Below are 19,110 nucleotides of genomic sequence, written 5' to 3'. Positions count from 1 at the left end.
AAGAGGTAAATTGCTGGAGCAGATTTTTTTTCCCTTGTGCTAATCAAGCTACTGAAAACGAAAATGAAAGTAAAGCAGGCTGTTTGCTGCAACGAGCAGAGGGAGATTTCTTTTTTTTCTTTTCGTCACCAAAAAAGGTAGGTGTATCTTATACTCTGAAAAATCTGGTAGCTTGTTTGATTAAAGGAGGCAAAGACCTTTGTAAACTGCTTCAAGCATCTTCTGGTATGTTTGGTTACAGCTTAGAGGCAATTCTAAAATATCCAGCAGCTATATGGATTATATGAGAAAGAAAAATTGATTAGTAAACATTTTGATGCTTATATAATTGATGTTAATATGGAAGATAGTATTCTTTATAACAATGATTGATAGTATCTACTATATGTTTGTATGTTGATATGATCATAATGATCATGAGGATGTTTTAATGTTAGCAATTTTGTTACCTAGAAAACACACTGTTCAATTTAGAAATGGAATTTATGATATAAAAACAATACTAAAATATCCAGCAGCTTCTGCTTATTTCCAAGTGAAAGAGAGTTGCCACTATCACCCACGATGAACATGCCTGTCTTTGCGTCCTGGTCCAAAATCCTGCATAAAATTCTGTTCCTGTCTCTGGGAAGCCTGGGATGAATAAGTTAGGAATCCTGTTTCATTTTGCGTGGAAGGAGAATGGCCAGCAGCAATAATAGATGCTGAATCATAATCCAGGTCAAAATGTGTGACACTCCATGTTAGATCTCCAGGTCATTTCCTGAGCTGGTGTAATGCATATCCGTCAAGCTCTGTTCATGCTTTTTCCTTGCTTTTTTCCTGGGTAGTGGGGTGAAATGTTTGTGGCTTTTTTTCCTGTTTTTATTGATTTCTTCTTTTTCCCTAGAAAATTAACCGTCGACTTCATCTTTCCAAAATCAAGCACAGCAAATTCAATGAATCTGGACAGCTGGTAGCATTTCATCTTGCCTCTATGGTTTGGTGCTTATATGTAATAATAACAGTAAGTTACCTTAATCTATTCTTCCCTCCTTCATTCCCACTCCCTTCTCCTCCCCCTCCCCATTTCCTCCTCTCCTCTCCTTTCCCCCCTCCCCTCGAAACTGTGCTAGTAAGAGTGCTACTACACACATTCTTTCTGCATTAGTGGCTGTTAATCTATGCAGAAAAAGAATGTGACAGGCTTTAATCTATATTAGTTTTAAAGACATGATTAGAAAAGAACTGAATTTTCATCTTTCAAAACATTAATCAGAATATGAATGATTTATAGAACAATAAAAACAATACAATGATGAATTGATTGAAGGAGTTCTTCATAACCAGTGAAAATATTTCAGATCTGTGGGTCTTTTGTTTCAGAAGTTACTGCTTGACTTTTTCCCCTAGAATATGGTATTTTAGACCTAAATTTAGCTTGCAGTAAATGTCAAAAATCCTTAGCAGAACTTTGCTGAATGAGGATTTGCATGCAGTATAGAGGCTTAAATAATCCTCTGTGTCAGTATAGGTATGAATTTGAGGAAAATGTCCATCTCCTGCATGGTTTGGTTTTATTTACTGAATTAAATTTAGGCACTACCCAAATCCAAATTAACTCTGGACAGCTCACAATATATGGTTTTTCAGAAGTTGGAAACAGACATATTTTCAACTTACCCAGCAATAGTATATGAAGAAATCATTTTGATGCATCAACATTAAACTTTTTTGGCATTAGTGATTGTACTTTGTGGAATACATCAGGAGCTGTAGTACATGACTGGAGAAAATAGAAGAAGCAAAGTGGCAGGTGGAGATCAAAGGTATTAAATACTGGGAGAAAGTGAGTGGTAAAGCAAAAAAGCAACACAGCAGCATCAGAAAGCATGACAGAAATCGCAAGTTTAGGAATATGGGGAAGATAATGTGAAGAATGAGTATACCAGATAGTATCAAAGCATACCAGAGAGTATATCAAGGGAAGTTTCAGTGTTAAATTCCCATCACTCCAAAATTAGTGCAGTATTGTCATATCATTGAAAGATGGTGGCACTATTATGAAGCAGATTCTGGGGACGCTAATCAAGAATTGTAGTCTTCCTCTTTGAATATTTTGATAAATTTTAGTACCTCAAAACATAATTAAAACTTTTTTTCTTAGAGGTGTGCATTTGGTTCCAAAGCAAGAAAGGTACTTCATCATAGGCATGCCAGTTTTACCTGCTGGTAATGCCCTTAAGAAGCTATGCCATTTTGTATTCAGACTAGTCCAAAAAAATATAACATGCATGTTAAGGAGGTATTAGCATGCCAGTGTTGGGTCTGAATTACCTTCTACTTTGGATGCAAATGCTGCATATGTTTTATCATAAAAGTGTCAGATTGGATTGTTAGATGAAATTCAACTGGTTTTAAATCTTATGAACATATATTTCCCCCATCTTAGTTATGTTTGCATCTTGTACTTAAAAGTGAGCAAATATTCCAATGAACTATATATTCAAGTGTTGTCCAAATGTGCAAAATGTTGAGTGCAGTGGTATGAACTAAGTATGCTTTCAATTATTAATGATATAGGAATCTCATTTGGTTCAGTTCCTTGATCTTCTTGATGTGGGTTGTGTATAATAAATATTTTGTTATAGTTATGGAGTCACTGAGAATGAATTAGGTGGCTGTATAAGTTTTTGTAAATTAATAAATAAATACAAGCAAATCTTCCTGTTCTGCTTTCTTTTCCTAATTTTTCACTAATTATTTGATGCTCTGTAAATACACTGGCAAGTTAAATGTTTTTAGCAATGGCTAGGAAAACCACTTTAAAAGCAGCTATTATTACAGTTATTACAGTGCATTTATTATCATCATTCTATTTCTTGTTGATTTAATTAGTTGAAGCGATGCTTCTGAGAGGAACAGCTGAGCATCCAAAAGTCCTTTTCAAAATGAAGGAGGTGGGAGTGTCTGTCCCATTGCTTCCATTTCTCACACCTTCCAGTCCATCTGCCTTGAAAGCAAACAAGCTGAATTACTTTAATTTGTGGCTTTTGTAAATCAAGCTTTTCCCTTTCTGCACTTTCCACATGCCACCCTTTTATTCCTTGATGTCTTAACTAGGGCCTCTTGTTGCCTAAGAAATTGGTTAAAGCTGTTAATCTGCAAGTTATAGAGACATAATATTAGAAATTGGGATTGCTTCTTTATACACTTCTGAGGTTGTAAATTCAGGTCTCAGGAGTTTCTGGATTTTGTGTCTAAATTTCCAATCTATTTTAGGTTTTGCTTTTCCCCCCAGTTTTTGTTCTATCCTGGTAGAAACCTGTGTTTATAGGGTAGAAAGAGGTACTAATGTGTTTAGCTCCTACTCTTTGCTTTCTAGGAACAGAGTCATAAGAGTGTGTGAATGTTCTGCTAGATGAAACTCTGGGTTTTTTCTATTCCCACTTTCTCTTTTTCCAAGCAGATATATGATGCTGCTCAAAAATAGGGCTTACAATTAGCAGCCATCGCCTTTGATTGTTTCCGATGGTAATCTATTAGAAAAATGCTACTGTGACAGTCTTATTTGCTATCAGAACAAATGATTGATGATCACACAATTAATAAAAACTGCTTTATTCCTTCCTGTTTGATTGGATTACTTTTTCTGGCATCTGTATTATGAATTTACACAATGCTCTTAAAAATGATGCCTGAAGGTCCCTCCAAATCTCCAAAGTTTTGTCCCTTCAAACCGCTTCCTTGGGCCTACCAGATTTCCAATCCATCTGACATGTTAGAGATGTACAAAGCATTTCACATGAGAATATGTAATGTTGTAGGATTTTCCTGTTGAATAGGCTGATATGTGTATCTCTTGGGTTGCTTGGAACAGGAACAACTTTATGTTCCTAAATGAACATGTTCTGGGGTTGCAGTGTATCCAGAAACCCATATGTTGGGAACTGAACTGATAAAACTCAGAAGGGGTTAACACATTGAACTACATCATATTCTGGATCATCTTCTACAAACATATGAAATAGCTCTGAAATGCAGAGTAGCCTATAACAAAAAAAAAAAAAAAACACCTTATAGAGCTGGGTTTTCTTCTTTGGAAACATTTAATAAATAACTACTTTTGAAATATTTAAATTAAAAGAAATGGAAAAGTAACTTGCTGCAAAACAAAGCAGTAGAATCTAGAAGTATCTTTGCAAGATCCAATCTGGGTCAGTCACCAGATGAGGGGTTTTTTGGGTGACTGATCCAGATTTGATTTTGCAACGTTATCCTGGGACACGTATATTTGCTTCCAATAAGTATTTTTGCTTCCAAAAATGGCATTAAGTTTTTCCAAGAGACATGGGTTGGTGTAATGGTGAAGCATCAAGGTGCTGGCCTAGAAATTAGGAATCTGGGAGTTCTAGACTTTCATTAGGCATGAAATTCTGCTAGCTAAGTTTGGGCTACTCATTCTCGCTGCCTAACCCATTTCACAGGGTTATTCTTATGGGGAAATTGGAAGGTAGGAGTATGAAATATGTTAGTCCCCTTGAGTTATATATAAAAATGTAGATTAAAGTAATAATAATGGAGAAGAACACAAATGTGATAGGAGCTGGAGTTCTATTGCTTTCTTCTGAAATATGTATATCTGTCCAGCAAAAGGTGAAGCAATGAAAATTCTGAAGAATGGGATGAGGGCTCTAGGAGAGGTGACAGAATCTTAATAAATGTTTTGCAAGTAACATTATCCTCATTGCATACATTTTGTGAATAGGAAAGCCTTTCCAGAGTGCCTGTTGTGAAGATACTCTCAAAACGGTCTCATAATTCCAAAATTGCCCAAAACTTTGGAGACCTTTCATCTAAACCTTTTAAGCAGCATATGTAGTGTCATGGGGAAAAAAGAGTGTAGGGGAAAAAAGGAGAATAATAATTATTTTAACTCCTTCTCATCTTTGGAGGTATCCTGTACCCTTTGCAGATACTCCTTCCCACCACATTGTTTATATGAGTGATTAAGATTATAAAGTAGCTTGGGAAATCATTACTATAATCTAAAGCTAAGTTTAAAATACAGATGGTCCTCGACTTACAACCACAATTGAGCCCAAAATTTCCATTGCTAAGCAAGACATTTTTTAAGTGAGTTGCTCCCATTTTTACGACTATTTTGCCACAGTTGTTAAGTGAATCACTTCAGAATTATGTGGTTGTTAAGCAAATCTGGCTTCCCCCATTGACTTTGCTTGTTAGAAGCCAGGTGGGAATGTTACCAATGGTGACCATATGACCCTGGGACAGTGAAACTGTCATAAATATATGCTAGTTGCCAAGTGTCCGAATTTTGATCACATGATTATGGGGACGCTGCAGTGATCCCAAAGTTATTTTTTTTCAGTGCCATAGTAACTTCAAACGGTCATTAACCAATGTTTATAAGTCAAGGACTACCTGTACAGTGAGTCTTCCCCAAGATGAATTCACCTTTCTCATTTCTTTTAAACAAAGTGCCTTTACTTTTAAACCATTCAATAATAGGAATTATCTGGGCTCTCAAAGAAAAGAATGGCTAGACTCCTCATCTACAACTGATTTGCCTTTGCAGAAGACTCTTTAGCTTTTGATACATAAGTTCCCAGTCACTTGGATATCAGCAGGAATATTATCTGAATTAAGCAACAATTGGTTCTGAGGGCAACAGCCAGTTCCTTCTTGCTTCCTCTTCCTCCAGCTTGGCCAACGTACTGGACTCTTGTTCTGGATCTTGCCCTTGGGATTCCCAGAATTGCCTTGATCCCTTGCCACAGTAATGGCAAATAGAGGGCAGCCAGGAAGCGAGCCCACATGAGCAGCCCAGCTGGAGACCACAAGTTTTTCTCTCACCTGAGTCTGTGGGCCTCTGCCTCTGAGGAAAAGGGAGAATTTAAGAACCAGTTCAGAAGATCCAATCGAAAACATCTAGATGAATTATCAGGATTGCTGATCATTACCATACTTTTTAGAGTATAAAATGCACTTTTTTCCCTCCTAAAATAAGGTGGAAATGTTGGTGCATCTTACACACCAAATTCAGCCACTTTTGCCCTACTGAAGCCCCACCCTGTGCGTCCCATTTTTGCGAGAAACGGGCCAGTTTTTCACAAAAATGGGGCATGCAGAGGCTTTGGGAGGCCTGCAGAGTGCTCCTGTGGGCTGGGGAGGACAAAAACACCCCCACTTTTTGCAAAGACCGGCAAAAAATGGGCCTGTTTTTCACAAAAATGGGGTGTGCAGAGGCTTTGGGAGGCCTGCAGAGTGCTCCTGTGGGCTGGGGAGGACAAAAATGCCTCTGTTTTTGCAAAAACAGGCCCATTTTTGGTCTCCCAAACCCCCCACGCATCACATTTTTGTCCTCCCCAGCCCCCAGGAGCACTCTGCAGGCCTCCCAAACCCTCTGTGTGCCCTGCGAAAATGCCTGGGGAGGGCCAAACTTTTTTTTCTTGCTTACCTCTTCAAAATCGGTGTCTTATATGCTGGTGCATCTTATAGTCCGAAAAATACAATAGTTTATCATGAGTCACAAGAATTTGTGTAAGGGTCATTATAGCAAAGATGGCCGCTGACTTATGTGTCTTCCTCTGATTTTCTTCCTCTCTCTAGGAAGGATACTTATCGAACCCCAAAAGTCTGTGGGAAAGCTACCCTCATGTTCATCTCCCGTAAGTATTTAATGCTTTGGTAATTTTTTATTTCTACTTTTCAAGAGAGCCACAGCATAACTATTGTACAACTGAACAAAACCACTTCCTTCCTCTTGGCTATCTGAGGTCAGCAGTGAGTAATGGTGGCAAAAACAGGGCATTCAGGGCTTCAGAGCTTCTAAAGCAATCTCATAGCTCCCTCGTGTGAATAATCCCAAGATTGCAAGCACAAACCTAGCTTTTTTAAGACATCCCAAGCTCCAAGAGATGCAGAGTCTATCTAGCAGTGAGGAGGCACCTCACGTTTCTGAGAGGAACAGGAGTTGTATTGGATAGAAGGATGAGACAGGGTAATTACAGACACTTGACACATCTGGGTAAGACTGGAGTTTTCTCTTTTCTCTCTCTCTCTCTCTCTCTCTCTCAGGTTTATTTTAGTTTTATGACAAAATGGCAAGAAGAGCACCATTGGCTAAATGGAGAAGTGGGATGACTCTACCCATGTATGTCTTTCTCCATTTAATGCACTGTCAACAGCTTCACAAAGAGCATACAGCTAGGAAAGAAAAGGTGGTACTCTTGACGTTGATCTAAAAACGATAGTAATATAAGTCATGTACATACGAAGAAACAAGCAGTTTCTTAATATGCTTCTTAATATCATTTCTTTGCCCTCCAAGAATTTTTCATGCTTTATGACAACTCCAAGGGAGAAAGTGTTCCAATTAAGAATTTTATAGTGCAAGCAAAGAACTTTACAGGTGTTGTCTTCCAGTTGTAATCCTCCCTTGTTTGGTTATTACTCTGGTAACTTTTTCTAGTGATTATTTTACCAGAAGCCAAGTACCATATCATGCATTACATTTTTCCAAAACAAATTACTCTGCATGAAAAGAAGAAATGAAAAGAAATGTATATTTCCCTGTATGTAGCCTAGTTCAGAAATAAATCTCTATTGTTTAACAGACTTCTCTAACAATGTGCCTTTCATTAAATCCTAAAATTCAGTGAGCCAAGTTGACCTCAACCATATCTGAAGCTCTTATTATTTCTCCTTATACTTCAAGGATTTTTAAACTTTTTAAAAGGACTTTAATCTTTCTTTTGTGGGTAGATGCAGCAGCAAAATAAGCCACTAGTATTTAAAGTCATTGAGTTAGTTGGTATTCCACAGATAGGTAGAAAGTTTTTAACTTGTCCAGAAGATTCTCAGAACAGAAAATAGAAGTAAGATCTTCCTAGTCTGAGGACTTTTGGTAGACTTGTCTCTGGGGCATAAATACCTTTCATTATTCCTACTGCTAAATATTATTAATATGCTTTGTTGCCACCTGATTCTACATGTATATCCTTTGGATACAGTGTGTAGTTTGAGACAGTGACTATATTTAGCCCAGGGTTCCTAAAGCTTTTGTCCTATAAGGAACTAAACAATTGCATTGAATTAAAATTGACTGCCACTAATGTTGTGATTCCTGTTTATGAAGTCCAGCAAAAGCTCATGCCCATTATATAGATAACAACCTGTTCAAGCATGAAACTTGCATCTCTTCCTAGAGAAAGCATAGTAATATAATGTGGATATATGCTTCTCTGTATGTGGAATCAAAATACAGTGGGGTATTGCATACAATTAGCAAAAATAGCTTGTTTCCCTTCTCCTTCCATCATAGAAAGAAATTACGGTACAAATAACACCACTGGTGCTTGGTAATTTAATTATTTGTGAGTAGAGTAGGTATTACCAACTACTGTAGGAGGCTACATATTGATGGATAGTTGCTATATTCCAAAGTAAATTTGTTGCTGTTTCCTAAAACAACTTCACAGCAGGCTGCTTCCTAAAGAGATGTTCATAACACAGTAGGAAGAACAGAAGAAATATTTACAGTAACTGTTTGCCAAATGCTATTATTTGTTACATTCTAGGTTCCAGGTTAAGTTTTTCTACCTTTGTCAGTTGTCCTACTGGCTGCATACATTGCCTGAATTATATTTCCAGAAGGTGCGAAAGGTGAGTGCCAACTCAAGGAGCTTTCTCTTCACACTTACTTTAAGATATGTTTCAAAGGCTGAAATAATTACCCCCAAATTCACTACTACAAAACTGTTCTTTTGTAGTATAAGTATACTACCGCTTCTCCACCTACAACAGGGACCCCTAATATTAGTCCATTAGCAAATTGGTTAAATAAATGCATAATCTGCCAGTGTGGCAGAAAATACAGGGAGCTCCCCTGCTCCTGTAGCTCAAACAGAAACCAAACTGCCGGACAGAATCATTCTCCTCTACTCAGCTATAATATTACCATGATAACTCACAGGATCAGGTTGAACAGAAGGTTTTGAAAATGGATTCATATAATGCTTATGAATAATCCTGATTCTAATCCCCAGTTGCTTTGGGAGCAACTTAAGATAATGCAGATATATACAACCAGTTTCCTGTATTCTTAAAATTAACACTGACTTTTCCTTATTTCCTAGGAAGAAATTCCACGTCAGCTGCAATATATCACCCTTTATCTAGTGCATATATCAGGAGCATATCTCTTAAAGTAAGTGTTACTGAGCACTTTTACAGTATATGTGGTACCTCTCTCAATAGTAGTAACTGAGAGAGGGATCTTGGAGTCCTAGTGGACAACCATTTAAATATGAGCAAGCAGTGTGCAGCAGCTGCCAAAAAAGCCAACACAGTTCTAGGCTGCATAAACAGAGGGATAGAATCAAGATCACATGAAGTATTAATACCACTTTATAATGCCTTGGTAAGGCCACACTTGGAATACTGCATCCAGTTTTGGTTGCCACGATGTAAAAAAGATGTGGAGACTCTAGAAAGAGTGCAGAGAAGAGCAACAAAGATGATTAGGGGACTGGAGGCTTAAACATGAAGAATGGCTGCAGGAACTGGGTATGTTTAGTTTAATAAAAAGAAGGACTAGGGGTGACCTGATAGCAGTCTTCCAATATCTCAGGGGCTGCCACAAAGAAGAGGGAGTCAAGCTATTCTCCAGAGCACCTGAGGGCAGGACAAGAAGCTATGGGTGGAAACTAATCAAGAAGAGAAGCAACCTAGAACTAAAGAAAAAATTCCTGACAGTTGGAACAATTAATCAGCGGAATAACTTGCCTCCAGAAGTTGTGAATGCTCCACCACTGGAAGTTTTTAAGAAGCTATTGGATAACCATTTGTCTGAAGTGATGTAGGGTTTCCTGCCTAAGCAGGGGGTCGGACTAGACGACCTCCAAGGTCCCTTCTAACTCTGTTATTCTGTTTTCTGTTACTTTTCTTAATACACCAGGTTAACTGGGAGACTATGAGTTCCAATCCCGATTTAGGCACAAAAGCTGTCTCTGAGTGACTTTGGACCAATCTCAAACTTTTTACATTTTTTAAAATATAAGTGTTTTCGGAAACAAATGCCATTGGCTTTAGTCCATATTGCACATATCATGTTATTTTCATTTAGGAGTTGCAGGTGTTCGATAAAACACATCAGGATTCATTGATGGATTTTGTAAGGGAAGGGTGAGCTATGATTTATTAACACTTCTGTCCATCATCCATACCTAGTTTTGCTCACTCATAGAGTTTTCATGGAGAAAGTTCAACAAACATGAAACATTTTTCCTCCTTGTCTCTAGCCTCACACGCCTGGGACTAATCTTGTTGCTGCTGCAGTATGTTGCTGAATTCCTCTTCCACATGGCTCGCCTTTTTTATTTCACAGATGAAAACAATGAAAAGTTGTAAGTGCTCTTGGATGAACTTTGGATAATGTGGCCAAAGAATTCTTTTAAAATTCACCAGTAAACTTTTTTGTAATCCTGGAGCTGGATTGTCCTTTCTAATGTGCAGTATCATGTTTTACTGCTAAAATAAAGCAACTGCTAACATAACTTAAATATGATGGCTTATTAGCTTGGGAATAAAATTCCTTTTTCTACTAAGTAGGAAAAACCGTAGATTTAAATCTATGAGGATAAAGAATTACATGGACAATTTTTTTTGACTCAAACATTCAATACTTGCTGCAAATCCGTTTATCAAAAATGAGATGATTGATCTCAGCTTTCGATGTTACTGGAAGATCTGCATTCTGAGTGATTGATATGTCAGATCTTCTGATGCAGAAGTCGAGTTACTTTGACAATCTTCCAGAGAACAGTGCATAGTGACAATTGCTATAAAGTGAAATATGACACATTTTAATGCAAGAATCATTTTTTTTTTAATTTCATAAGGTTTAATGCATGGGCAGTAGTTTTTGTCATCTCACGACTTTTCACCCTCACCCTTTCTGTGCTGGTCATTGGCTTTGGGCTGGCTCGAGTGGAGAACCAGGCATTTAACCCTGAAAAAGGAAACTTCAACACTTTGCTTTTCAGGTAAGTTTTTTTATGAGTTCTGGATGCTGAAGAAAGATGGCTTGGGGCCTTGATGATTAGAAAAAAATAGGGATTGTCATTTCATCTCTCTGTTCATTTAGAATAGATGTAATTATTCACATTACTTACTCATGATAAATAGATTGGGGAAAAGTAACAGCATTATTGCTTCTTCTTCTGTACATATTTCTTTAGTAAAAATGGTTGCCTTGATGGCTTTAATGTTGTTAACTAGTACAGTGACACCATTGTTGGTAGGGGATTGGCCTTTGTTGAGGAATCCCCTCTTCACTACTGTTTTAAAACTGATGGACAAAGCAATCCTGGCTAGGGGGAAATTGCTTTGTAGCATTAATTTTGATACACTGCTTAACCAGGATTAATATCAATAGGAAGGCATGTAAGGAACTCATTCTAGAAAGGGGTGGGCATGAAGTCTCCCATAGCCCAGCCCAATCTTCTGTGATTGACTAATCATAAAGTAATCATAAAAATTAATTGGTCACTATTTTGTTACATTCCTGGATTTTTATTGCATACAAAAAATGGGTGTGAAGAATATGCTTAAAGCTATTATATATAACAATGATATTATTATAGAACTCATGTTCTAGGTAAATGAAGACAACAAGTTTAAAGTAATAAGCTTGATAATTTGTTGTGCGAATCTGAATAAAGACAGCTACCATATTTTAAAGATTTTAAAGATTTTGTGCATAGTTGCAGAGCAAAACAAAAATCCTACCTACCAATATACAAGTAGACTGTAGAGAGGGCCCGGTTTCTTAAACCTCAATTTATCTTATCTTAAGTCATTCCAAAAAGAAAACCATTTCCTAGACAGTTAAATTGCTTTAACTTGTGGGATTGGTCTTGACTTTTGCAGTAAAGCTTTACCATCCCTCCTGCTGACCATGCTTATTTCCCTGGGGAAGTTGTAATGCTAAACAGGGTCACTGGTTCCTGCCATTAATGGCAGAGAAACAGCCATCTCTTCCCTGTTTCTCAGTTAACAGAGGACTGATCAAGTGATCATTGAGGAAGAGTGAACAAGGCTCCCCCGTGGCTCACCCCTGAAGGAACTGTGACTGCATGCAGGTGATGATTCTCACCCTAGAACAGACCAGATCCAAATGTGCTTATTCCAAATATGTTTGCCTTGCCTCCTCCTAGGATGGGCGTGTTGCTACTGGTGTGTTTCTCACAGGCCTGGATGATGTGGCGCTTCATTCATTTCCAGTTGCGACGCTGGCGTGAATACTGGAATGAGCAGAACACTAGAAAAAGGGTTCCAGCCACTGTCCACTTCAAACAGCAAGTAAAGACAATGAAAAGGGAATCTGGTGAGCATCCGGCCCGATTGACCATGTACTAAAGCTGCAGAATGCCTCTTATTAATCAGTTCAATTGCTAAATGTTGATGGGCTAAAATAACTAATTGGGAAGTAGATTTTTAATTAAATACTTTAATAAAAGTATTTAATAAGAATGAAAAATTACAAGAACCGAGTTTCCTACATAGGAAAAAAATATCAAAGATTTGGAAGCAGGGGAGAGGAAATGTCTCCTTTAAGCAATGGACCTTCTGTGACTTGCACCTAGTCACCCAGCACCAAAGCGTGTGCATTTCATTCAAAGAATTATTTCCATGAATATGCAATACAGTTTAATTTACTTTTATTATACATATAAAAGGCAGTGATGAATAATATAATGCATATCAATATGCAAATATTTTGTTGAATTAAAGCATGTAAATAAGTGACTTATGCTGGCTCAAGGTTTTTGGTTCAGCAGTGGCATCAGTGCTACTGCTATGCTAGAAATACTTCCTGTGATGCTGCTTCTATCTACTTTATTGTGTTGTGGGTTATGCGAGGGAGCCTCTTTCACTGTGATTTCACTCAGTAGTTCTGCTAGCTGAAGATTCTAGGGAATTCAGTCCTACACATTTGGGGAGCACAAGGTTGGGGAAATCTGCAGTGGGCAATGAGGTGACATGACATTTCTGAAGAAGACTGTGTCGCCATGTCCTAACTGGAAGCCTCTTATCAGCTACCACTGTCTCTCTTTCAAGAAACATGATAGGGAAACCAATCTATTAAAACAAAATTCTCGTTATTATTCCCCTTCCCCACTCTCCATTACAGGTTACCATGAAAATGGAGTAGTAAAGGCAGAAAACGGTACCTCACCACGGAACAAGAAACTCAAGTCTCCGTAGAGCCAAAGCACAGCCGACATGGGATGTTTGAGGAGGAGACAGAGAGGTGCAAGAATGAGGACTCTGGAAATATGAAGCACCTTCCTCTCTTCTGTCCTCACAATGCTCACCTCAAGTGATGTGCCCACAGAGTGAACAAGCTCACTTTCTCTCCTCCCCCATCCTCATGTCTTTCTGTCTCTGTCTCTTTTTGCAATAACCAAAAGGCCTTCATCCTTGACAGAGAGGCTTAAGAACACCAAAAGCTTTTCCTTGTCCTGTTGTGTATTGTGCAATTCAAAAAAAAAAAAAAAAGTTTTGCTTGTTTTCATGCCCCCAGAAATTGGGGGGTGGGGGGGTTAGAACTCTGTTCCCAACATACCGTTTTTCTCCTTCACTTCCTTACATCTGTTTTTTGGCTTGGAGAGATTACAGCTTTAGCCCATGATGGAATTTGGTTCTGAGAGTAGATTTGGGGAACTGTAAATTCTGGTTTCTCTAGAAAATGCACTCTTGCAAGGATAGGTTTTGAAAGAAATGCAGTTTTAGTCCTGTTCAAAGAGCATCCTCTAATCTGAATTCTGTAATTATGTTACCCATTCAGTAAGCTTTGTAAAATGGTTAGGATACCATTTCCTAACATGATGGAAAGATACAGATGGTTACTTTTATCTGTTTGTGATTTATCATGCTCAGTTTTCAAAGTTAAAGTTTCATTTGTAGCTTTAGCTACCCTCTGAAGACTGGAACAGATATGGTCCTCTTTCTTATCTTTCTCTTGTCCTGTCAGTTTAGTATGAGTGAAGTATGATTTTCATCTTCATTGTCTTAGGAAGTCTCAGCCTATAGCATCTTGAGGGAAGGGAGAAGTTTCTCCATTCATTTAAAAAGGAGCTCAGGGCATTTTTACTAGTGAAGAAGAGAAGACACGTTCACAATAGGATAATATCTTTCATGTTGAAGATTTTATCTGTTGACTTTCTTAAGGAAGTGCTAGTGTAGCCTTGTTGTTTGAGTCATTCATGTTTAACATCATCCAATCATAGAATAGTAATATTTTGTCTATGAAATGTACTCCTATGCATATTTTCTGAGAAGTAAATTCCAGCAAATTCAGATAGGCTTATTCCATTTCATTGTGGTATAGAATTGCAATCTGTCATTTGTTTTCCCAAGCATCTCTTTTTCTAAGTTGCATCTAATAGGTTCTGAATCCACGCCTGTCATGGTGTTCTTATTTCTACAACTATAGAGATTGTTTTTATTCAGATTGAAGGCAATTTAGTTCCTAGTTGCTTAGCAGGTTCAATGAGGTTCAATTATGAAAGATAGGGGAGGGGAGAGAAGGAATAATGTCTCAAAAGGGGAGAGCACAATTTGTAAAGCTGGTGGATGATATTAAAAAGTGAAATCTACCTCGGAAGCCACCCATTCCTACATTTCTTTTAATTAACTTGATTTGGCACCTACAAAAAAATTGGGGTTGTTCAAACAAAACTTTTAGAGTTACTTTGTACATCTTTAATGTTTTTTGTTTTAATGAAAAGTGTCTACTGTTCTCCTTTGTGTATGCTTAAACATATTTTATTCAGCAGAGTTGCTTCATAACTATGTCTTGTTTTAAGCCCTAGTGTAACTGGATCGTCTTACAATGTTGTTCTGCTTTTTAAATAATACAAAGAAGAAACTTTGGATTTCAATGCTCTTTTGCCATAATTTGGAATAGAAATATCTATTTCATTAATAGATTGAATGAAATCAATAGAATACATACTTAGTGGTAGTGTGTCCCAGGATTTGACCCAACTACTCCTTTCTGTGAATGCTTTTATTGTGTGTAAAGTAGGTCTGCATAAGTTAAGACCTGCCAAACCAAATACATTAGCCATGAGTTTCATCCTGCCAGAGCATCTCTGGTTTGCATTTAGATCAACTGTTAAGAGGGATTGCTGCAGTCTTAGCAGACAGCAGTGCATGATTAATGAGTAGCAGTAAGTTTCATGAGTCAGGCTTAGCTGTAAAATTTGGGGGGACTTTAAGAGGTGAAGAAGACTCTATAAACTGCTTACAATATTTGTATCTCTGAAGAATCATTTGTCTCTTTTTATCCTTCTCTTGCAATGGACTTTAATGCTGCTTGGCACTACTTGATACTGTACAGAGAGCTATTTTTCCCAAACCAAAATCTTGAAATGTTCAGATCAGAGCCCTTCTGAGCTGAAATCAACTATACCATAGTGTGCCTGTCATTCCTTAGCTCTTATTGAGTTCTAAATATACCTCATCTGTATCATTTTTATACAGGAGTGAAGGAGTAAACTGGGTTAGGGATGGTGCTAAGTAGGTCAGATATGGTGAGCCAACTTACATGCTTATGTGAATGTGATAACTCTATTGCTTGCGCCTAACAGAAAGCCCACCACTATTGCAAAGCAGATATGTATGGCTTCTACCACCAAAAGGACCACTCTTGGGCCTCTATGGCATGTTGATGATCATCTTGCAATAGTAGGTGTAATAAAATTGCCCTGATTTTTAAGTGTTTTGAGTCTCTGGAAACATAATGAATTCACTGCACTCTTCAGTTTTTCCCCAAAGCTACCAAAATGCAAAATAAAATAAAATAAAATAAAATAAAATAAAATAAAATAAAATAAAATAAAATAAAATAAAAATCCAAATATTTTACTTGCATCTTTTTGGGAGTGCTTTGGGGGTCCCAAAATATATGTGCAATTTGTAGGCTTTCTTATACACCAATTCTTTACATCATCACCAATTCTAAATTGGAATTCCTTATCCTTTTTGTTAATTCTGATCTTAGTTAAATGGAGCTTTCTGACTTTGCACCAAACTCAGTCAAAAGACTTAGGTTTCCCAAAGAACTTGTTCTAGAAAGCTGCAAAAAAAGCCTCCAAACAGGCCTTACCTTGACCCAGTTAGTTCAACTCCTTTCATCCAGCACCAGGTTTTCAATTGTAGTACAATTTTGTGCAAGTGCCTTACATTATCAAATAGACTTTCCAATCTTTTTATCTTTAATATTGGTTTTTCTTTGTATATGTATTGTTGTAGTTCACTTATACTGTATGCACTAGTTTAGCTATTCAAAAAGGGGGCAGTTTTTGCTGGATGCTTTGCTTCAATTTCTATGCCTTTTTGACCATAAGTAGTTGCTTGATAAGTATAATTGTTGGAACTATTCTAGATGCAAGAATCTCTTTTGTAATATGGAACAATCCATAATATCACAAACATTTTCATAGCAGACTAGATGCTCTTGGTTTTAATTTTGAATGTGTCATTGTAGTTCTAAAACTTTTTGAACAACTGCTTTTGAGCATCTTTCACAGCGTCTGTTGCTAGAATTAGATGTTCTGCTTAGTTTTGTAATTATTTAGGAACAGGGCCTTTAAAAAACACTATGCGGTCATTGAAACTGCAATTCTAAGCAAAAGTTACACATACGTAAGACATCACCAATTTGTGCCACCTTTTATGGAGAATTGCCTTTTACTTTGGGTGCTTTCATTCTCAAAATAAAAGATCTTGGTGTTACAATACAAGTGAAAATAACTTGGTGGGAGTTATCTTTCCTCTCCAGCACTAATGGTCTGCTTCAAATTGCTGTCTCAGTAGATATTGTGTGTGGATCTAAAGAGAGACAACCCACCAACACAAATGGGATTTTAACCTAAGGTTGCCTTTGTATGAGTAAGCATACACTAAGCATCTCACTCTAAATTAAATAATAAGAGCCTGAATCTTAATTTACTTGGTTCCTCTATACTCTGCTTCTCCCACTACTCAATTAAAAAAGGTTGTATCGATTTATGATCTGTTGTGAGTGATCTCATCTTGAGGGAAAGAAATGGGAAAAGTAGTTCTCTATAATGTAATTATATTTGTTTGGGTTGGGGCAACATCATTAGCTCTGGGACTTATTTTTCCTTTAACACAGGATTAAGTGCGGAGAACCTCATAGTGCCTTTCCTTTCTTTCTTGTTCTAGGTCAAGGGTAAGCAAATGTTTTGGGTCAAAGTATGTCTGGAATTTTGAGAATATATGCTGAGCATGTTTGCAGAATGAGTGTCAGGTTAGATATGGTCGGTCACAAAATACCCATTTAACAAATGGTGAACTAGCCCCCAGATATTATTTGTTACCCCTGTGGGACCTCAGGGTTGCAGATAATGCTAGAGGCTGGTGCTTCACTTTAAAGTATGCCACCTTCCCAATTTTATTAATTTTTTTTAAAAATTGAAACTGTTTTTAAAAAGTTAGGGAGCATGATGGGGTTCAAGAAGTTGCAATGGACACAAATTTGCTTATCCCTGGCCTAATAAAGTTTTGTAGCATAATATTGAGATTTAACTAAGCATTCCAAAGCTCAGTAAGTAGTAAATCTTTGTGATTTTGGAAATAGTATATGGTTTGCTTTTCTTTGAACTATTCATGGGATAAAGCAGCTAGCAAAATAATTAAATGTCCTACCCATACAATTTTTTTAGGCTTTGTTTTTTAAACAAATTGTAGTGTTATGTAAAATGCATTGTGAAGGTTGCAAATAATTTGCTGTCAGTCTGGTTGAAATTAAGATTTTGTTCTGTTTCTGATACTATTAAGTGGAAAACCGTTTACCTCTATACATTCTTTTGTGTCTTCCAGAAGAAGAAAAAAATCTTTATTATCCTGAAACCACAGCTACATCAGGGTTATTTCTAAGGGCTTTGTTTTGTTGACCTTCTTCAGAAATTAAGTATTATAATTGTTCTACAAATGACAGTATAGTGCAAAAAATGTTATATTAGAAGTGTACATGGCTGGGTTTTTTCCCATTAGTAATTCTAATTATGGACCAAATCTAAGCCTAATTTTGCATATTTAAATTTAATCTTGTTGTCTCCTGGTTTGCAGGGAGAGAAGGGACAATTTTGGGGGATTTTTTTTTTCTCAACGTTTTATTCCCACCATTGAAAAATCCAATTTGTTTATGATTTTTTTGTTATTGTTAAAGTGCTTTTATGAAAGCAATCTGTGATACAACTATTTTTCTGAAATAAAAAAGGCATAGAATGATGAAAAGTACCATTGTTCATTCACTACTAATTTATTCTTCGCCATGAACTATGCAGATATGGTTCTTAACCAGCTTGGTGTTCATTGCTGCAGGCTTCCTGCTTGCCTGGCTGAGTAATATCAGAATATTTGAACATGTTTGAAACTCCTATGGAATATGCTGAGATTGTAAGAAGTCCCAAAGAAGAAAATTCTGGACAGAACAAGTGTAGTGGCTCTGTTGAAACATATAAGATAAAGCTTGCTTGGTTCTTATATGTAAACTTAAGTAAGTTTTATCCTTTCTTAAATGAAGGCTTATAATTTTATTTGCTTCAGGCAACAGAAAGGAAATCATATTAATAACAGACTGCCATTAAATATCCGTGTCCCCCCCGTCCTGTCCCCTCCATCCCCCCCGCTTTAGGGACTGGAAAGTTCTGAATTCTGAGGTTCTTGTAATACATGTTTTCAACTTCACTGGGGCATAAGATAAATGGTTAAGGGATTTAACTTTTCTGTGCATTTGTTATAATAATAAAATAAATTTACATGCCACCCGACTCCCAGCAACTCCAGATGGTTTACAAATTGTTAAAAACATTTTAAAACAAGTAACAACCCAATTCTGGATGGAAACAAAGAAAGAAAAGGAGTGTCAATTGCACTCACTGAAGGCCCCAGTGAAAAGCCACACATTTGGAGTCAGTAGTGTGAGAGTCATACTCAGGGGAACCGCATTCCAGAACACAGGCGCTGCTACAGAGAACACACTTCCAGGGACCTGAAAGATGGAACCCA

At 37.2% G+C, this 19,110-nt stretch overlaps 1 protein-coding gene across 1 annotated transcript in view; it reads left to right on the top strand.

Moving 5' to 3' along the window:
- Nucleotides 1-18,339, top strand: part of TRAM2 (translocation associated membrane protein 2) — a 39,807-nt gene extending 21,468 nt beyond the window's left edge. The window contains exons 4-11 of the mRNA XM_070933096.1: nt 890-1,006; nt 6,613-6,671; nt 8,583-8,667; nt 9,141-9,211; nt 10,305-10,409; nt 10,905-11,048; nt 12,222-12,391; nt 13,199-18,339. Of these exons, the coding sequence (XP_070789197.1) occupies nt 890-1,006; nt 6,613-6,671; nt 8,583-8,667; nt 9,141-9,211; nt 10,305-10,409; nt 10,905-11,048; nt 12,222-12,391; nt 13,199-13,272 (825 nt within the window). The 3' untranslated portion in view covers nt 13,273-18,339. The remainder of the gene's footprint in view (nt 1-889; nt 1,007-6,612; nt 6,672-8,582; nt 8,668-9,140; nt 9,212-10,304; nt 10,410-10,904; nt 11,049-12,221; nt 12,392-13,198) is intronic.
- Nucleotides 18,340-19,110: the final 771 nt, after the last annotated feature.

This window comes from Pituophis catenifer, unplaced genomic scaffold (genome assembly GCF_029215685.1).
Source record: "Pituophis catenifer annectens isolate HBS135680 unplaced genomic scaffold, rPitCat1.0.hap2 SCAF_1, whole genome shotgun sequence".
NCBI lineage: Eukaryota > Metazoa > Chordata > Lepidosauria > Squamata > Colubridae > Pituophis > Pituophis catenifer.
Note: the sequence above shows the minus strand (reverse complement) of the source record. Positions and strands in the feature narration are given on the sequence as shown.